At 47.5% G+C, this 21,024-nt stretch overlaps 1 protein-coding gene across 6 annotated transcripts in view; it reads right to left on the bottom strand.

Annotated features, from left to right (window-relative positions):
- The window catches only part of RBPMS (RNA binding protein, mRNA processing factor), a 168,097-nt gene that overhangs the window by 138,664 nt on the left and 8,409 nt on the right, over positions 1–21,024 (bottom strand). For 3 of the 6 annotated variants that reach the window (XR_008792833.1, XM_056116926.1, XM_056116923.1), the window contains exons 1-2: positions 3,688–3,707; positions 1,430–1,511 (exon numbers count right to left, since the gene is read on the bottom strand). The exons of the other annotated variants lie outside the window; for them this stretch is intronic. Coding sequence is in view for 2 of the 3 variants with exons in the window: in XM_056116926.1 (XP_055972901.1) it covers positions 1,430–1,511; positions 3,688–3,692 (87 nt within the window). In the remaining variant the exon portion in view is untranslated. Of the gene's footprint in view, positions 1–1,429; positions 1,512–3,687; positions 3,708–21,024 lie in introns of those variants that run through there. 6 annotated transcript variants of the gene reach the window in all.

Here is a 21,024-nt window from a genome sequence, read left to right on the forward strand (position 1 = left end):
TCCCACGTTTCTTCTAATTAAATCCTAACCTCCTTCCTGAGTCAGACCAAGCCTCTCTCCACCTTCCTCCCTGACCTACAGCCCTGAACTACTCCACTACAAGAATGTTGGAAGCATTCACTAAGAGAAAACAAATCCCACAAATTTGCCTGATCTGCACAAGCCTTTTTCCCTTTGCTAACTTTCTATTCAAGCCTTGCGTCTATTGTCCAGTGACAACCTTTCTGGCCTGTCTCTGCGATTTCTCTTTATCAAACGAACTTTAAGCTGAATGGGCAAGGTTTCACAGGCAGAACAGTGGAGACGCGCAGAAGCTGCAGAAAGTAAGATTTGTTTGGTGGGTGGTTTCTGGACCACACCCAGTGGCACTTGAGGACCACTCGTTGCTCTGCGCAGCACTGTCTTCAGGGGAACATGCAATCTTAAATATGATCTCTCTACACATTATATAGACACAGAAGTACATTTTGTGATTTTTAAACAGAAATAAGGGGCCCAACTAATGGTTCCTCCCAAATGCCTAGGAAAAACAGATTTTTCTGAGAAGTAACGTGCAGATTTCTGCCACTGACTGCATCAGTCAAAATTCATTGTGCAGTGCAGAGAGCAAGAAAGAAAACAGAGACAACAGCCAATAAATTCCAAACACTCTGGTAAAAGCACCAATATTCAGTCATTGTGATCTTTGCTGTTTCTATGAAAAATAAAACACTAGAACATTTTCATAAACTACCACCAAACATTTTACTGTATTCTTAGATAAAGTTAAAAGATGTGACAGGTTATCTGTCCCACTGAAGAACAAGTTTCCCCTCCTAAAGAAAAACATTAGGAGAAAAACTTCAAGACAAGGGCCAGAGATATGGTTCAGTGGTAAAGTTCACAGTCTTGCAAGCATGAAACCCTGGTTTTTCAAGCCCCAGTCTATTGTCCAGTGACAACCACCAGTAAAACACAACACACACACACACACACACACACACACACACACACACACACACAGAGGCACAGTGACACAAGCAAGTATGCACAAATGCAAGCGAAAGAAATTAAAGAACAGGGATGGAGAGATAGTACAGTGGGTAGGGTCAGGTCCTACTTGCATGTAGCCGAGTCAGGCTCGATCCCCAGAATTACACAGGACCCCCAGAGCCCAAGAGAAGTAATTCATGGGCACAAAGCCAGCAGCAGGCCCTGTGCATCATCGCAGGCTACGAACCAAAAACCAAAACAAAAATCATGATGATAAAGAAAGAACATTCCTTCCTAGGGATTAGAATTCACACACTGACTCCACAGATGAAATATTTTACAACCTGTACCATTTTGCTTACTTTATCTGGCTAGGATGATACCTAATCAACCCCAAAGGAAGCAGGGCACAAGGTGACTATATATAGACATTTTGCCTCCCGGGACAAGCACATACCCAGAAACAGCCCTCTACATCTCGGCTCAGAGTTTCCCAAACTCTGGAAATTCCATATTGCAATGTGACATGACCTGAAATACTACAAAAAGGATTCATTATATTACCATATTTCACTGCAGAATGGTCAAAGGTTTTATGTTCTCCCCCCACCCCGTTTTTGGTCAAAAAAAAGAAAGCAGGTTGAGACCATACTAGTTTTTTTAAGATGCCAATAACTTAAAAAAACTGTTCCATGAATATGTCAGAATAAACAGTGGATCATTAATTTTAGCTCTGTTTTCAGGCTGGAGAGAGGACAGCAGGTAGGGCACGTGCCTTGCTTTGGTCGATTCGGTTAGATCCAGAGCATCCCATATTCCCCCAACAAGTGTCAAGAGTGATTCCTGAGTGCCAGCAGTAACCCCAGAGCATTGCTGCATGTGGCCCAAAACTTTAAAAAAAAAAAAGGATGTGTCTTTTTGGCAAAGCAACTACTTGTACACTAAGGCCCTGAACTTGCCTCCCTGAAGTCCCCAGAGAAAAGTCCCTGAGCAGTGAGCCAGAGAAGTCCCTGAGAACCAAGGGTAGGGTCCCCATACAGAAATAAAATAAAAATAGCCCCACCTAAACCCAGTAACTTTAAGGCTCATGTCACAAAAACAAACATATGGACAGCCCTCAGACACACTGGTTTTAGACTGAAATAACCAAAGAGGCGTTTCCCTCCACATCCTTCAAGGCCCAGCAAAAAGGCAAACTCTAACTTCCACCCATGTGACAACTGGGTGGCTTGGTCCACCTGCCCCACCCGGCACCAGCAGGGCTGATTCCTGAACACCGAGCCACAAGTCTCTTGGGAGAGGCCAAGATCTTCAACCCCCACCCCTCCAAAAATGTGATCTTTGCTTTCTTCCTTCTTTCTTTTTCTGTATTTTACATGGTCCCTAAAGTATGTGTATTTTAATTTGGTTTTTTGTTGTTTTTGTTTTTATTTTTGCTTTTTGGGTCACACCCAGCGATGCACAGGGGTTACTCCTGGCTCTGCACTCAGGAATTTCCCCTGGCGGTGCTCAGGGGACCATATGGGAAGCTGGGAATCGAACCCAGGTCAGCCGCGTGCAAGGAAAACACCCTACCCGCTGTGCTATTGCTCCAACCCCCGTGTATTTTAATTTGTATTAAAATATTTATTGAGGGGCTGGAGCAATAGCATAGCAGTTAGGGGTTTGCTTGTACGCAGCCGACCCGGGTTCGAATTCCAGCATCCCATATGGTCCCCTGAGCACCGCCAGGGGTAATTCCTGAGTGCAGAGCCAGGAGTAAACCCTGTGCATTGCCGGGTGTGACCCAAAAAGCAAAAAAAAAAAAATTATTGAGAAATTGTTCTTACTTGTCAGATAACACACAATGGTTCTGTAAGTTTTTCCCATCCCAGCTCTGGGTCACTCCTGGTATTCTTGGGGACCACATATAGTGCCAGAAATCAAGCTGGGGTCAACTGCATGCAAGGCAAGCAGCTTAGCCCCTATGCTATCGCTCTGGCACCCCTGAAATTTCTTTGGGGGACACAAATATAGATGTTCAGGGATTATTACTGTCTCTGCACTCAGGATTTACTACTGGCAGTGCTCGGGAGGCCAGATGAGACACCAGAGTTGGAATTCGGGTTGGTTGCATGCACAGAAAATGCCCTATCTGCTCCCCTGCACAAAAAAAATAAATAAATAAAAATAAAAATCCTTTTTTAAATAAGAAAACGGGACCAGAGAAACAGTCCAGCAGGCCAGGCACTTGCCTTGCATGGGACGGATCAGATTCAACCCCCAATACCCATATAATACTCCAAGCGCTGCCAGGAATGATCCCTGAGCAGAGCCAGGAGTTAGCTGAGCTGTATTGGGTGTGGCCCCAAAATCCAAATTAAAAAAATGGCAGAAGAAATGGCGCAAGGGGCTACATACTGCATGCAGAAGATCTGGTCTGGTCCTGCCCCAGACCTACCTGGGCTCCAGACACTCTACTCATTCTTAATCTCTAGGCAACATGCTCCAGGAATAGCCCCTGGACCTGAAAAAGTTTCTGAAACATCCCTGGTGTACGATCACGTGGTATCATCTGGTCCTCCAAGCACCCCCAGGAGGGATCTCGGAGTTCAAAGCCGGGAGTTAAGCCCTGAGCACCTTGGGGGTAGGGGTACGGGGTGTCTAAAAAGAAACCTAAAAAAAAGAAAAGGGGCTAAAGACCACATTCGCAGGCCCCCGTTCAACCCCCAGTACCTCATGACCCTCTGAGCACCATCAGCAGCAACCCCTTAAGCACCAAGGTCTGGCTCAAAATAGACAACAAAAGGAAACTGCAGAGTCTATTCAGAGCCCCATAAGCAGAAGAACCACCGCAGAGCTTACTCGCCACGGACATGTGTCCTGCGTTCCTTTTCCCGGCGTGCCAGTCTATCAGCTCAGCTCCGTGACCGGTGACACACACCGCCCGGCCTCCTGGCCAAGGTCTGGAATCCCAGCAGAGCAGCGCAGGCCAGCGGCACAGAAGGGTCAGTGGCCCTGGGGTCATTAGCATGTTGTTCTCTGCCGGCCTTGCCCCACTTCTCACCACTTCTAAGGTCAAAGTCCCCCAAGTTCTGCAACATTTCCTCTAAATAAGAGCTTGCCTATAAACATTCTCAGAATTTCCAAGACTCGCGGAAAATATTTATTCGTTGCACTAGCAAACATCAGTGTATCATTAATGGAAATATGGCAGCGCACTGGGCCAGCACAGATAATCATTAATGACCTAATATCAGGTGTTCTGATGACACCAAAGAGTAAGGGAGGAGTTTAGGGCCAAAATACTTCTAAAAGTCAACATGGTTATAAGAACTCCTAATATTCTACCTACCCTTCTCTTGAGCCCACTCGAAACAAGGGAATCTAATTCACAACGTTCGCCTGAAAACAGCACCTTGTGTATGAGAGTAGCTCTGTCTCCTCTTCATTAATGAGCAAACCCAAAATAAGAGTTTTGTTCTGATATGGGTTTGGTTTGGGGGAGGTGGGGGGGCACACCCAGTGGTACTTAAAGGGATCATGAGACACAGGGATCGGCCGTGTTCAAGGCAAGTGCCGGACCTCAGTCGTATCTCTGCAGCCTACAATACGGTTCTTTCCCTGGACACCAAGGGAGCCAGAAAGAGAAAACTAGAAATCAAAGAGGAAGCTTCAGAGACCAGCAGAGTTACTCAGGAAAGGGCTGCGGACCCCAGGCTGTCTGCGTTGCTCGAGCGTAGCAACACAAAACATTTCTATGAAATAAAACATTTCATAGATCCCGTCCAACCCCTGAAATCCTATTACGGCATTAATACATACTGCCAGCACACTGACAACTAGCGCTAGAAATCTTTAACACTGGCTTTCAAACGTCTACATTTCCACAGTGACCTCCTACTACTGTTGGAAGAAAGAAAAGCATCCATGCACTTTCTTGACGTCATTCAAAAATACAGATCACTATTAAAACCAGGCATCTATTTCTCTGTTCAGCCTAGCAGAATAAAAACAAGCCAAGTCCAAAGAATCCTTGGGCCGAGCATGGGCAATCACTATTTCCCAAAAAAAGAAAACGTACAAAGTTACGTTTGGGATACCAGCTTCCAATGGATATTTGACTATACTTGGTTTTCAGAGGGGAAGGATTAGAGATGAGAAGCTGAAAATAGAAGCAATAAATCGGAGGGAGGGAAAAGTACTTGTGAGACGGTAACAATTAGCAAAAATGTGGTATCGCCAGTATTAAAATAGGAATCCTGAGCTACTCTGGCGGCCTCGGCCATTCAGCCTCCCAGGCTGGGCCAGTTCCCTCCAGAAAAGTCCCTTGGCCCCAGTGGACAGCCTTATAAGGCAACTCTGCAGGGAGAGCAGATAAGAATACCAAGCACTTAACATTTCCAAAGGCCTCCATCAAGTATTAACTCATGAATCCCCGTGGAGCTCTGGAGAGCTGGCTAGTCTTCCAGTTTTCCAGGAGACTGGGAATAAAGACTCCTGACTAACTGCAGACAGACAGACGCTGGACTTGTCTCCCAGCTTGTAGCAGCAACTGGCCAACACTTTCCTATAGTTAATGAACCAGGAAACCATCAAAGAGACAACCCCCACCTCCCCCCACCCCCTGCACCTCCTGTTAGGGTAGAGCGGCTTGTCAAACCCTCAGAATAATTAAGACTCTCACTGGAAGCCTGAAAAAGGAAGACCAGCACCGTTCCGGAGCCAGGCAGCCAGGACGCTAAGAGGTCCTCTCCCCACACTGGTTTCCATTCTCCAAGGGGATCCTTGCTACCCATCTACCAGGCCGACTTACCCACATGACACAGCAACCTAGACGGTCTAAAAGTGACTAAGTCGCTTCACTAAAATGTTTTAAAATTTCAGGAGCCAGAGAACAGCACAGGAATTACTATCATAAAGCAGGTTATAGGGGTTAAGGCACCCCACCAGCCTTTGGTTTGAAACCCGGGGAGAGTGTTGCGGGTGGGTGTCCCTTGAGTAGCAAGCGTCTCAGAGTCGGGGTACCACTGGGTATGGCACCAAAACTGAAATAAAAAGATTTTAATGCCGGGGGGAGGGGGGGTGGTGGAGTGACAGTACAGCCAGCAGGGCGTTTGCCTTGCACATGGCTGGTCCGGGATCAATCCCCAGCACTCCTGAGTCCAGAGCCCACAGGAGTGACCCCTGAGCACAGAGCAGGACTAAGCCCTGAGCACTGCTAGGCAGGCCCCAAAACAAACCTAACAAAAACATTTCAATGCCCTCTTTATCATCCTCATTGTGGCGCTCAGGGTTTACTTCTGACCTTGCTCACAGGGACTCAGCGGTGCCTGAAGCAAAACCCCAGCTTCTCACATGGAAGGGAAGAAAGACTCAGCTCACTGGGCAGTACAGCCCCAGTTGTGGCATCTGTGACATCCTGTGTCCCAGTACTGAATGGGCAGGATCTACTATGAGGGGCTGCATTTTCCCTGCAATGGAGCCGGCCCAGGTTTGATCCCCAGCACTAAGTATGGTCCCCTGGGCACTGCCAGGAGTGACTGACTCAAGAGGTTTGCCAAGTGTGGCCCAAACACCAGAACTTCTGTTTTTTAATTTTTAAAGAATATAATGGGGGGGGCAGGGAGAATATAATGGGAAGGAGCAAAAGTACAGGGGGCAAAGCATGTACGCAACTGACCCTACCAGGAGTGATCCCTGAGCGTTGCTGGGTGTGACCCACCCCTCACCCCCTGCCCCAAACAGTAAGATGACGAGAGAGCTAGTACAGCAGGTAAAGTGCCGGCCTTGCAAGTAGCTGATTCAAGTTCCATCCAGGGCATCTGTAATGGTTCCCCAAGCCTGCCAGGGGCAACTCCAGGGTGCAAAGTTAGAAGCAACCCGAGTACAGCCGGCTGTGGTCCCCAAATAAACATATATATTTTAAAGTACATATATGTATATAAAATATACGTGAAGGTGCATGAATACATGCATATACGTAGAATAGTGGCAAATGACAAAGTCTCTTAGGATGTAAACTCAGCTAGAATCTAGAGACGACACAAAGGCAGGACTGTCATGATCTGATTTTTCCTCTAGTTGCCTACGCCTACTTTATGACTGACACACACCAGAATTGTCTTTCCCAAAAAATGAGCTCAAGATCCAAATAAACAAACATCTGTAATTATGTAGTTACATAAGAAAGGGTATCTGAAAACATTAAGCAGCATATTTTATTCATTGTGCTCATTCAGAGACTGACATAAGTGTCTATGGGTAGGGGTGGAGATTCGGGTAACAAATCCCCAGGGTAATAATCCTGGGAGGAAAAAATGTAAATGCGAGACAGAAGAACACCACACACCAGAAGGCAGGGACCCAAAAGCAGATGCCTCTGGAAGAACAAACATTTGTCAACCAACAAATGTATAAATAGAACATGTGTGTGATCAAAGGGAATATTATTTAGCCAGGAAAAGGAACCCAGTACCAATTTGCCAATTTGTGCTACGACATGGGCAGGCTTTGAAAGTATCACACTTAGTAAAATAAATAAGCTATACACAAAGGCCAGATTCTGTATTAAACTCTCTGTGAAATGTCCATAAAAGGCAAACGCATGGGCCTAGGAGAGAGAGCGTTTGTCTCATATGAGGTCAATCTCCTCACGTACCACATGTGGCCCCCGTCTCCTACGCACTGACAGGTTCAATACTGAGTGCTCAGTTCCCCCATTAATAATCCCAACACCTTCCCCCAATCAAAGACAAAAAGGCAGACTACAGAGACGAGACAAGATACGTTGTCTCCAGGGCTGTTGCGAAGACAGGTCAACAGGCATGGGATTCTGTTCATTTGTACCGATGGGTGCCGGGGTGAGAGAAGTCTACAACAACACTGTAAAGTTCAGCTCTAAATATACCACATCCTAAGAAACAGTGATATGCATCACGAAATGAATAAAAACAGGCCGTAAGAGTCTTTGCAACTCTTAAGATTTCATTTGAAGGTATGTGAGCGAAATCCCCAATAAAGTGCAGGGCCGGAGAGATGGGTCAACAGGCTGAGATCAAGCTCTGCACACAGGGTCTGGAGCCGGGCTGGATCCCTGGCACAGCCTGGTATCCCTGTACCAACCCAGAGCCACAAGCCCAGTGTAGATCCTCCCCCCAACCCCAGCAAATCCAGATATGAGGGGTAACCCCCTCTGCAAAAAAACATACAAGCCACCACACCTACACAAGCTCCTATGGAGTTGAGAAAATCAAGCACAGGCATTGGACACCAAGTCTGGAAAAGCCAAGAAGGGCCTTGGGTGGGAGGGGGCGGGACTGTGAAGTGTCAGTTCCCCCAGGCACTGCAACCTAGGGGAAGGAAAGGCGGCACCGGGCTCAGAACCTCCAACCGGGGCCATCACCTGCCCGGAATCTATCAGCCGCAGATTTTGACGGCAGAGCCCAACAGTGAGCGCAAGTCAACTGTGGTTCTTAAGGTCTAATTTAAGAGTCCAGACAGGTGGGATTGAAAAGGTGGGAAAGATGAGACTGGAGAGAAGCCAAAGGCCACACCGATTTTCTGAAACTCAGAGACGCGCTATAAAACCGGGTGACTCACCCCCGTGAAAAAGAAATTACCACATCACTGACTAAGAGACACCAGGCAACTCACATTCCTCTCTCCACAGAGGCTGGACCCGGAAAAGCAGCATTAGGCTCAAGAAACGTCAGGGATGGCTTCCAAAAAACGTCACTGAGGAAAAAGACCCCCCCCGCCCACCCCCCCATCCCCCCCCCCACACACATACTGGTGGTGAGTGAGGTTGATTTGGAGAAGGCAGATATTTGGTTTTGGGGTGGAGAGGGGGTGGGTTTGAGCCAGCCCCACCCCCCACCCCCGCCCTGGGGTGGACTAACTCCTGGCTCTGAGCTGGGAAATTATTCCTGGAGGGCTTGGGAACCACATGGGGCGCCGGGATCAAACCCAGGTTGAAGGCATGCAAGGTAAACACCCAATCAGCTGTTCTATCGCTCTGGCCGCCAGGAGGACAGGCTGAAGCTCAGTCATCCCACCCAGTAGCTGTGACCCAGAGCAAGCTTTTTAACTCAGGTCCTCGCCGAGGATATTTGGAAAGTGACAGCAAGGCCAGGGTGCGTCCACACACCAGGGGCGTGAGCTGGCCGAACAAGTCCCCTCGTTCTCCAACTGCAGTTCTCGAAGCTGGAGCACTTACTGGTCTCCAGCTTTGTACTTACTCCTGCATTTCTTTATTTCACACACACGTCCCCATTTCCCGGTTTCAGGAAGGTCAAGGACAAGGTCTGCCCACTGAATCACCAGTCCACTTTAATACAGTAGAAATTTAATACCGTTGGAATGACTCTAACACCTATGAATGATGTTTCAGTTTCTCGGGCTAAGAAATACCATGACTGAGGCGTGCCCCCACGCTCCTGTGAACAGAGAGAATGAAGAAAAAACACACACAGAAGAGAGTCACCAACTTCTTCTAAAAGAAAAATGGGCTTCCGGTATGAAAACCCTGATGGCCTGCAGTTTCGTTTAAAAATACAGAAAGGAAGGGCTCAGAGAGACAGTACCAGGCTAAGGTGCTGGCCTGGCCAGCAGGGGATCACTGTTCAAAACCCAGAACCCCAGATAGTCCCCAAGTCAGCTAGAAGTGATCCCTGGGCACAGAGTCACAAGCAAGGCCTGAGCAATAAAGGATGTTGCACCCCCCCAAAAAAATATATATATATATATACATATATATGCAAAATAGAACCAAAGAGCTAGTAGAGCAAATGAGGCACCTCCCTGCACACAGCAGATGCCATTGTGACCCAACACCCCATACCGTCTCACACACACACATGCCTGGATTGACCCCTGAGCCAGGAGGAAGTCCCGACCACCACCAGGCATGGCCCACACCCTGCCCCAATCAGTAATTCCTGGTGGTAGGAGCAGGAACTTTGCACACCAAGACCATGTATTTTGGCACCAAGTCATTTTACCTAAACTCTAGTTTAAAATTTTATTTTTAATCTTAGACATAAAATAAAGCCAAAGATAGTACAGAATGAATATGCTTGCTGAGCATGCAGCCAACCTTGATTGGGTCCAAGGCACCACCAACGGTCCCCAAAGCACCACCTGAGCCCAGAACCAGAAGTAGCACTGAACACTGCTTGGTGTAGCCCCCACTGCCGCGAAGAAACCAAATAAACCAAAATAAACAACACTGTGCCTCCTGCAGGTGAGACATCTGTCACCTATGAGACAGGAGCTGTTGGGAGTCAGTAACGAATGACTAACCAAAATATCCTCGGATGTTTTAAATAAGTAATTTTTTTAATCCTTAAATCTGTCTTTTTTTATTTACTTATTCACTTAAAATGAAGAGAGAAGGCTTCTCCCTCACAAATAAAAACGCTGTATTTTTTATTCCTAACTTTCGTGACAGTGAAACTATCCACTGCCCTTAAATCTTCCCGGCTCTTCAAGGGCAATCTCGTCAATAAAGATTGAACTGCCTGCCTACTCCATTCCACACTGATGGGCCTGGATTTCTAAACCCTTCCCATCTACATTCCACAATGCTGCCAGCTTATATAAAAACTCGGCCTGCCCTCACTGTTTTTAAGTCGCCTGCCTCTTGCTCAGAAAAACCACATGCCTTCAAAGTGGTCAAGACAACCTCTGGCCACGGTCTGTCTTCAGCCAAGCACCAATGACTGAACCACAGGGAATGTCCCACAGAAGTTGAACCTCTCACCACTAATAAATGTTCTAGACCTCAATCCCTAACTCATCTGTCCACTGGAACTAACTCAAGGGTAAAAAAAAAAAACTTCTTTGATTTTGGTTTTCATGTCACACCCAAGGTACTCAGGCCCTACTCCCAGCCCAGTGCTCAGGGAACCACACGGACCAGGGATAGAAAGCGGACCTCCCACGTGCAAAGCCTGTGCTCCAGCCTGCTCGCTCTCTCCTCGGCCCAGAAAGGCCTATTTTTCATGGCAAATGATGAGAAAAGTGCTGTAAGCATACAACTCAGTGTTTCATGATCTCACTGGGAATTTACTCTGAATCGCTGTCAGAGAAAATGCTAAATGAGATGCAAATTCCATTCATATGTACCAGTCAAGATGAGTCAAGACTGAGGTTTCCATTACATCTGCTCATTTCCGAGAGTCACACTCTAAGGACACATATGTAGGCTTTGGAGAGAGGCCTGCGCTCTGCTGCAAAATGATCTGGTAGCAATTAAGGAGGCCTCGTGGGCTGGGGTCAATGGTGATTGCCAGGCCCATACAGAGCTCTGAGCTCCTCTCTTTACACTCCCTTCACAGTGGGCATCCACAGCCAAGCAACCCTGGGGATGAGATAAGAGAGCCCCGAGGCTTTGGGCAGAAATGCATCCGGTCCCTACAGTAGGTTACCGGTGCTGGGCCGACCCAGGTGGGAACGGTTTCATGCCTTGGCCTGTTCCCCCAGGCAGCTTCCAAACTTCGGCAAGAAGTATCCACCTCAGTTTAGTTAGGCTGGGCCGGAAAGAAGCGTTTTCACAAGCTAGATGCATACCCACTGTTTCAAGCTCTGAATAAAGTTTCCTCCAGGGCTAGAACTGTCTTGTTCTCTGAAACTTATGGCAGGCTGATGAGCATGTCTACCATCTACCTCAGCCGAACTGCACACCAACCACGTCACCAAAGGAGAGTGAGCAGGACAAATCCCAAGTCCTGAGACACAAGGTCACACCTCTGAAAGCAGGAAGCACCTTGCAGTGCTTGGGGGATGGGGCGCAGCGCTGAAGACCAAACCTGGGTCAACAAGCGCCGTATTCCCTGTACCAGGCTGCATCTCCCAGAGCTGGAGATGGGGCAGGAAGTAAGGTACTTGCCTTGCATGTAACTGACCCCAGTTCAATCCCTGGCATGACATGGTTCCTGAGCACAACCACAGGTCACTACTAAGCACAGAACCAGGTGACAGCCCTCTGAGCACTGCTGTGATCTGATCCCGCAGCACAATCACCAACAAAAAAGAAAAGAAACCAGCACGAACCAGGATGCATCTTTACTTAAGTATTGAATTGGTTGTGGATAATGATTCACCTGACAAATGTTGGAACTGAGTCCATGGAACGAACCAACACATCCTCACCAGCCATCAATAGCAGAAAAGATCCAAAGACCCAGCACCTAAGATCAAAACCACTTTCCCCTGAACCACTACAATGACTTCCAGGAAATTTCCCATTAGTAGTAAGTATTCCAGTGGCCAACTAAACAAGTGGGAGAAATCCTGAAATAAGGTTTCTAAAAAATAGGCACTACGTCAATATACGTGTGTTACACCCATCAAACTGGGTTAACTGTGAACGACCATGAAACCCAAACTTAAGAAATCCCACGACAGAGATTAGCGACCTCTGGAACATTTTACAATTGGCGAAGAACGGGCAAGCAGGAAAAGGGGCCTGCCCATCCTGGGAGCAAGGCGAGGGCACGTGTGTGGAGAGAGGGCTTGGCAATAAAAAACAAATGTTCTGTGAAGAATGCATGCCCTTTGACCCTAAAATTCCATTTCTGACAGATGAAGCTAAGGAAATTACTAAAGGTGTACACAGATTTAGCTAGGATATATACAGAACATTTTATTTACATCACGAAGTGGATACAAAGTTCACCCTCCCTCCTAAGGAACTGGCTGACTCTATCAGGCACATCTTTATTATGGAATGGCATACAGAATTAAAAAATGAAATGCCCGCACTAGATATTCATAACATATGCTAAGTTAAATTTTTTTAAAGTTTTTTTTGTTGTTAAAATAGAAGTGTATCAATGGCTAAACAGCAGTACTCCTACATTATAAAAAAAAAATAGAGAAGTTTACATACAGGACTGCATAAAGAGGATACACAAGGCATTTATGCTGGATGTACAGAGAGAAAGCGGAAAACTGGTAGTTTCTTTTAAACAAGACCATGAAAAGGGACTTGGGCATAATGGGACTCAATGAAGTGTTCAAATGGTTTAGGAGTCTAAATAATCCACTAAACTTAAAAAAAAAATCCAATGGATCTATCATCTCTTTGTTGCTTACTTTTGTTTCGGCGGCCATACCTGGCTGTGCTTAGGAATTACTCCTAGCTCAAAGATCATTCCTGGAGATGGGGGGGAGGGGGGTCCTAAGGGGTACTAAGACCCAAATCCAGGGTCCGCGAGGTACAAAACAAGTGCCTACCTGCTCTACTATCTCTTCAGCCCCTCAGCTAAGGAAAAATGACTGCCTCATCCCTGGGTGAGGATCTCCTTCATAGGGCTGCACACTCATTAGGGATAAGGAAGAAGAGATATTTTTATGCCTGGCTTCCTGAGGATGCAACTGAAACTTCAATTTTAAAAATAGACCGCTTATTAGTTTTGTGGGGTGATCTCAAAGAGCAGATAGGAAAGAGACTGAAAGGAGCAGGAGGACTGAGGTGAAAACGCAAGATTCCTCTGCCTGGGGCTTCAGCTAACGACTTTTGCCTGGGTTGCCTTCAGGAATAAGAAAATGCAAAGCTTTCTCGGTGAGTTCAGGGCAAGCCCAGACCAACTGAAACTCCCAGTATAATCAAGACCCATTATTTCCAACAATATGACAAAGAACAATTTCCATACTGACTAAAGCCCTACAATTACCAAGTGTCAGTGAATGGATCAAACTCAGATGTGTTATCAGCCAAATTGAGAAACTCCAATTCCAAAGCCCCGTGAGCCCTTTAGAGTCTTTGCCCCATACCGAGTTTTTGTTTTAAGACTGAGAGTCTGTTTTTTAAGACAGTGAGAAGATGACCGCATGTCAGAAACTGGTCTTGCAAAGGGCAAGATGTTTTCCACTCTGCTTACTCAAGCACACCAACAGAATAGACAACATTCCTAATCAGAACATTTTCACCTGAATTCAAGATTTACCCATATTTACACAAATGTGCTAGCTGCAGAAAAAAGCAGCTCTTCCAAACCCACCGTTGGACACCGTTTCCAGAATCCATGAAAACCACATAAAAACCCTACAGCCACAGAGTATATCAGTTAAGAAATGCTCGAAGACAGACGCAGAAAAAGCCTCTGGTGCACAAAATTTTAGTGTCATGTCCTCATAATTATAAGCAATTTAAATGTAGAGTACTTTACCGCTGATTTTTTTTTCCTCTGCAAAAATCAAGTGATGATCATATGTAATAACCAGAAACTGACAACTGTGAAACTGACAAAACGGACAAAAAATAAAAGCATATGCCAACATAAATCTCCTGTATATTAGAAATACTACAACAATAACTGCGTTCCTAAGTTTGTTATGAAACAAACCTACCAACATAAGAGACACTGGCATGTTCATTGATAATCTTTTTTTTTCCCCTTATAAACTTTGGAATTTATCATCAAACTTCTCAAACAAAACTGAACTCCTCCCTTCACTTCAGATTTAAGATAGTCTTCCAGCACCTATTAAAAAACAAACAAAAAGCTTTTATAGCCAGATCAGAGTGTCAACTTTAATCTTATCTCTGCAGGGTCTCAGATACATACTCTTGCATGTGTGGGGTCCTGAGTTCGATCCTCCTCACATAGGGGGAGGCCAAAGGCAGACTGGGGAGGGGGTCGTCTTATCTCAGCTATTCAGTGGTCAAGTGTCTGGTGCTAGGGAAGAAGGCAAACCACCCCCCACACACAAAACCCACCAGATAAATCGGCAGGCCTTTCTATAAATACAGTCACAATACTAAGCCTATAAATAGCACTGTTTTTCTTTGAAAAGATGTTTGTCATTTTCAAATGTTCTGAAAATGAAGTTAACCACAAAACCCATGTCAACAAAATGTGTGTTTCTAATTATTAGTGAGAAGATTTATATTCCTGGGAAGGGTAAAATAGAAAATTAAAATAAAAATGGTGTGCATGGAAGAAGAGTTCGTTGCTACAAGTCAGCAAGAATTTGTAAAAACAAAATAATTTTGAGAAGTCCAAAGCAATGGAGGGGCAGGTTCCTGCTGTACAAATAAATACTGAAATAACGGCCACTTTCGAGTGAGGAGAGGGCCTGTTCCGGGCACACTAGGCCCGACTTCACTCCGCCAGCGAGGGTTACAAACGCCCAGGGTTAGTCAAGAGGCAGAAGTCACACGCTATTCAGGCCAGGGATTTCTGAAAAGAAAACGACCAAACGCAGACCGTTGAATTTCTGACGTATTTAAATCACTGTTTATTGTGGATCATACAAAAACCCCCATCGGGGCCAGGGAAACCAAAGGAACCCCAGGGTTTCATCCGGCCAGCAGAGTACCCCAGCCCTCCCAGGTGTGGCCCGAAAACAAAACGGAACAAACAAAATAACTGTTCTGTTCCATCCCCCACTCCAAATTTCTGCATTTGCTGGGGACGGGGTTTTTCAGCAACTACTGAAGTCCCAGAGAAAGCACCAAGTCAAGGACAGAATCCTCCCAGGCCAACTGGTTCCAGCTTGACTCCTGAGGACCTGAACCAAACCCCCCCAGGGGAAATATCCCGGCAACCCCAGCTCTCAGGAGACCCACACACACACACACAACTTCTAGGAGGGGACAGGAAGGAATCCTCTACCTTCTTCTCCCCCCCCTCCCCCCCTGGATTGGTGCAAGCCCAGAGATGAATTTCCTAGCTCAGGGTTCCTGCATAAACCCCTCCCCAAAACACAAAAGACTCAGGATGGGCCTTCAAGAGTCCTTTTGTTTAGAAAGGGGTCATTTCCTGCTGTTAGCTCACACCCAGAAACTCCCACCCATTTCTCAAGGAGAGGCCCTGATTTTCTCAATCAAAAACAAAAACAAAACCATTTCAAGCTTAAAACCGTTCCCCCACAAACAAGCCTCCCTCCTGCGGTCCAGAAGTTCCTCTGCAACCCCTAATCCTGCACACCCAGCCCGGGTGTGGAAGGGAGAAAATGGGAACGGGGTTTTAATGCAGGGCTGGCCCAGGATGTCTGCAAAAGGCCTCAAGGACTGGTATCCTCGGAAAGACAAAGAAAAACAGGAGTGGGGGTGTAGGGAATAGGCGAGGGTCAGGCACCAACAGGAGGATTTCTAAACCACCATTTCAATGCCCTTCAGATCCTGGGGCAGGTTTTTGGAAGTTTGCTCTAGGTCAGATATGAGGTTCACAATGCATCCTGGAAAGCGCGAGGGTCCTCGTTTCCCTGCTAGTGGCCAGCGACCTGCCACCTGATGCCCACTGAAGAAGGATGTCCTAAAAGGTTCTGTCTTGCTTTAGCATGAATGAAAGAATAAAAACAATTTGAGAGTGCGTGAGGTTAACACGTAGCTAGGAAGGAGGCTGAGGGGGCTGCCACTGGGAGGCGGCTGAGTAGATGCACCCCTCGGGACTACCCATGCAGTCCATGGGGCTGATGGGGGGAGGGGAGAGGGGGGTTAATACTAAGCTTGAGGAAGCCTAAGTCAGTGCCACCTGGGTTTTTAACAGGCATCCCTAGCAAGCCCAGTCACACCTGGTCTCCATGCGCCATGCCCCTCACACATGCCAGTCCTAAGTCCGTCCAACCATGGTAGGTTCTAAGCAAAGGTCAGGATTCCTCTGTATGGAGCGACAGCACAGCGGTAGGGCGTTTGCTCTGCACACAGCCAACAGGGCTGACCCGAGTTCGATTCCTCCGCCCCTCTCGGAGAGCCCAGCAAGCTACCGAGAGTATCTCGCCCGCACGGCAGAGCCTGGCAAGCTACCCATGACGTATTCATATGCCAGACACAGTAACAACAAAGTCTCCAATGGAGACGTTACTGGGCCCGCTCGAGCAAATCGACGATCAACGGGAGGACAGTGACAGTGCAAAAAACTACAGTGGACCCCCACATCCCAAGGGCTCTCTTCCTCTGAGTGTATGATGGTTGTACTCTCTGAGAAGGTGTGAGGCTCCAGAAGAGCTCCCCGAAGAGGGAGTAATCATAGTGAGGGTGGTATGGTTGTGCCAGCACTGGAGTCCAGCTAGTTAACCAATGGGGTGGCCTGGCAGATGACCAGAGAAGCCCCTGCCGCATGGACCTCACACTCCAGATGGCAGCACCAAGAGTGCACGGATGGCAGGCAGGAGGAACTGTGAGTGCGTGTGCTTGGAAACGGGGGGCTCTCCACTTGTTGGTCAAAGGTCTTGGGAACTGTGGCCTGGCTGACCAGCAGGACCGAGGAGGCAAGGTAAAAAGGGTGTTGCTTTTCCAGGCGAGGAAGAGCGGGTGTAAGGCCTGGAAGGCTGAGTGAGTCTGACAAGTACCTACAAAGGTCCAAGCCACTGGAACCTAATGATTGAGCCCGCGGTTGAAGGCTGACTGCTTTACTGGATGCAGTGGTCAGGGGCACCGGCAGGTCCCATCACGTGGCCCTCAGGCAGCAAACAAAGTCATGTCTCAGCTTCTTCCCTTATCCCTAAACAGGACAGAGTATGTTTAAAGCAGAAGATGCTCCTTGGTGGTCAGAAATTCACAATTAAGTCCTATGTGTCAACTATGATAATGTCTGAAGCAGGGTGGATGGTCGCCATCAGTAAATAAGTTATGAATTCACATTAAAAAAAATCATCTTTTTCACAAGTTAGATTTGTACCACCCTGAAATGGTCCCCTCAGGGGCCAGGGTGACAGTCGCACCTTCAAGCCTGAGAGCTGTGTGGTCCAGCCTGGAGCAATCCCCCGCAAGCAAGGTGCAGCCCAGAAACCAAAACCCAGAGCAAACTGAACACTCCTCCCTCCAAGGGTCGGAGCTGTAGCAAGGCCAGGTAGGTGGCTGACCCATTTCAATGGCCCCACACTCCACATGGTCCCTGAAGCCTTGGAGCCCACCCGGAGTGGCTCCTGAGTACTAAATCAGGAATAAGGAAAAAGCCCCTCCCTACCCCCCCAAAAAAAACCAACAAAAGTACTGTAAAGGGGGAAAAGGAAAAACTTTTGCAAAGGAAGTGGTCTTCCCACTAGCACTCACTACTCTCCGGCTCATTACCAGTGAATTGCTTGGCCGAGTTAGAAAGGAAGGACTGGGCTTTGAAGAGTTTGGAAAGAGGAGGCAAAATCAAATCCCGGGGCTGGCCAGAGAGACGACGGCACATGTTCTGCCTTACACGCTGCCAAACGCTGGCACCGCACGTGGTCCAGGGGCAGACAGCAGGAGCAGCCCCTGGGCACCACCGGGTGTGACCCAGACCTCCCTTACCCCCAAAAATCAGAATGCAGAATGATTTGGCTTGGTAGCCGGTGGCTGTCAGGACTCCAGCATTTTGCTGGCTCCTGATAAAACAGGGCCCCAGGAGAACCACTTTCCAACCTCTCACCCCACATCCCGGCAGGCACCACCGGCCGGAAGTGCATGTGTGTTCCTCCCCCGCCCAAACATCCTGCTGGCTTGGAGGAATACTGTATTTAAAACCAGATGCCTCCGTGGCAACGCACACATCTTCAGGTCCTGTAAATCACACGCTGGGCCAAGTAATTACACTCTGTAGCACTTCCCCTCCAAGCACAAAGGAAGGCCTGGGCATTCGGTAACAGGATCGCACCTTCCTGTCTCAGGAGCTCGCCACTGGCCACTCCTCAGGTCAGCCTAAGCCATTTTCACAACACAGGGGCCTGGGGACTCAAGGACAAGACGTGGGTGCGATCTGATTAGCATTTCCCAGAGGCAACTGTTGGCTACCTGCCAGCCCATCCACCTGGTGACCTCAGAATTCAGGAAGGTCCTATTAAACGTGGCTTGGGAGAAACTGGCAATCGACTGGATTCAACTTCTTCCCGTGGCTTGGGGAGCTGGACCTTTGACCTGGAGACTCCCAGGATTCTCTAACCTTTGCCCCCAACACCCATTTTAGAAGGCGGGCAGGGTAGGGCCAGACTGTGGGGGCTCCTGGCTCATTTAAGTCCTTGCATCTGAAATTTGTGTAACAATACTGTGTTGCAGCCTGGAATTTGGAAGATAATTTGGAATTATCTTCCAGGTGCACTTGGCTTTCATTTACTGCCATTTCCCACCTCCCGTTTTTCTGATGCGTAATATACCTTCAGAATGGTTGCAGAGGCTTAAAACCTTCCAGAAATACAAATGCAAACTGTTACTCAACTACTGTTTTTGCAGGACAGGCAGCAAACTTTCAGGAAAGGCAGGGGACCGATAAGGTGAAAATCTGATCCACAAAACAGAGGACTTAAAGATCATCTGCCCCTTTCCTCCACCCAGTGAAGTCAGAGAGGAAGAAAGCAAGGAGAAGAAATGATTTCTTCTTAAAAGAATGTTAAGTCTCAGACCTTTTTCCTACCTTTACTTTGCAAACCCATCCACAAATGTTATGGCACCTCGATGGTCCTTTCTTGGTACAGGGTTTGGGCAAAGGAAACTCGACAGTCTGGGAATCAAGTACAAATTTCCAAAGGAAACAATTTCCAGAGACTCTTAAGAAATGTGACATAACCTAGATGTTTCTAAACTCCCAACTGAGGCTTTCAGTTGGGTAAATATACAAACATTCTTGTAACTGAGCTTATAAATAACTAGAATATATACTTATATATATAAAAAAAAAGACTACTTTAAAAAATGTGCTTCCTCTGGGACTGTAGCTCAGTGTAAGAGAGCACTTGGCTTGCATGTATGAGGCCGGCATTCCATCCCCCCATACCACAAAACAAAAATGTACTTCCCTTCTTCCAGAGAAAGTCCAGTTCTGCTCCTCCCACTATTTTAAAATAAAGATGCTCTTTCCCCTGGAGCTGCCTTCCTCCCCTCCCCCAGCCCTCACAAGTTTCCTAGGAACAACAATCCCACACTTCAATCCTCTAGTCATCCCATTCCCATCTCCCACCTTGCCAAAGATTACCAATCTATTCTGGAATCAAAACCTTGGTACCAGAACGCTCATTCGTAGATCTACTGAGCTCGATAGATTAGAAATCTACTGCAGATCTAGTCGGCCAGATAATTAGCAATTTACTCTGAAATGGCTGGAAGCTCTCTCTGACCTCCACTCAACAGCCTCCCGGCCTCCTCCTCCTCTGGTCTCCTTTACTTCCCCTTTCAGACTCCATTCTCTCCGCCTACGTACACACCAGCCAGTTAGCTAGTCCCTGCAAAAACTAGCATTTAAGACCCAGTTAGGGCCAGCGAGAAAGCACAGCACACACTCAGCACAGGCTAGGGTTCAAACCCTGTACTTCATGGCCCACAAGCCAGCGAGTAGGCTTGAGCCTGTAACTCCAAAAACACAAACAAAACAAAGAAAGACCCAGCCAACATCTCTCCTTGGCCCTCAGTTCCCCAGCTAGGGCCTTGAGCAAGATGGAGATGACTGATACAGCCTTATGGTCTTGCCTTGTATCTCCAAAGCCAATGCCCCCCACCCCGCCCCACATGTAAGACCCCAAATACCACCTCCCCACTGTAATCAGCCCGACTGCCATCCCAGAAAGGCAAGTTCCTCCCTCGTGTCCCTGATGAAAGCCCTTCCTTTCCCTTCCTCCCTCCCAAGTCTTCTGTTCCCAAAGGTCGGGTCCCCGTAAGTCTGTCTCAAAACCGTCTTCCCCCATAATCTCTCAGCCCTTTCCTTAGCTGGCCTATATATATATATATATATATATGTTTTTTCATTTCTGGGCCACACCCAGTGGTGCTCAGAGCACTCCTGGCAGTGTTGAGGGAACCATGCTGTGCTGGGAATCAAACCCAGGCCTGCATACCCAGTGAGCTCTCCCTGAGCCCCTCATCTGGCAAGATCCGAACTGGCTCAACTCAAATGTCGCCAGTTACAACTGTTTCCATGGGGCTCCCATTCGCTCCGCCTCACCGGACAGACTGTTCCTGACCCAGAATCCCCTCTGTTTGCACAGTGACAGCACCACTGAGCCCGTGAGAGGAAGAAATGCTCAGAGACACCCCCCCCCCCGCCCACCCCTGCACACCAGTTTCGGGGCCACCACTGACTCAGGAATTCCTCTTTCCCTGTGCAGCCTAACATAACACCAACATCAATTTGTGGTGAGGATAAAAATAAAGCAATACATGAAACA

The sequence above is a fragment of the Sorex fumeus genome, unplaced genomic scaffold, assembly GCF_029834395.1.
Source record: "Sorex fumeus unplaced genomic scaffold, SorFum_2.1 ptg000033l, whole genome shotgun sequence".
Lineage (NCBI taxonomy): Eukaryota > Metazoa > Chordata > Mammalia > Eulipotyphla > Soricidae > Sorex > Sorex fumeus.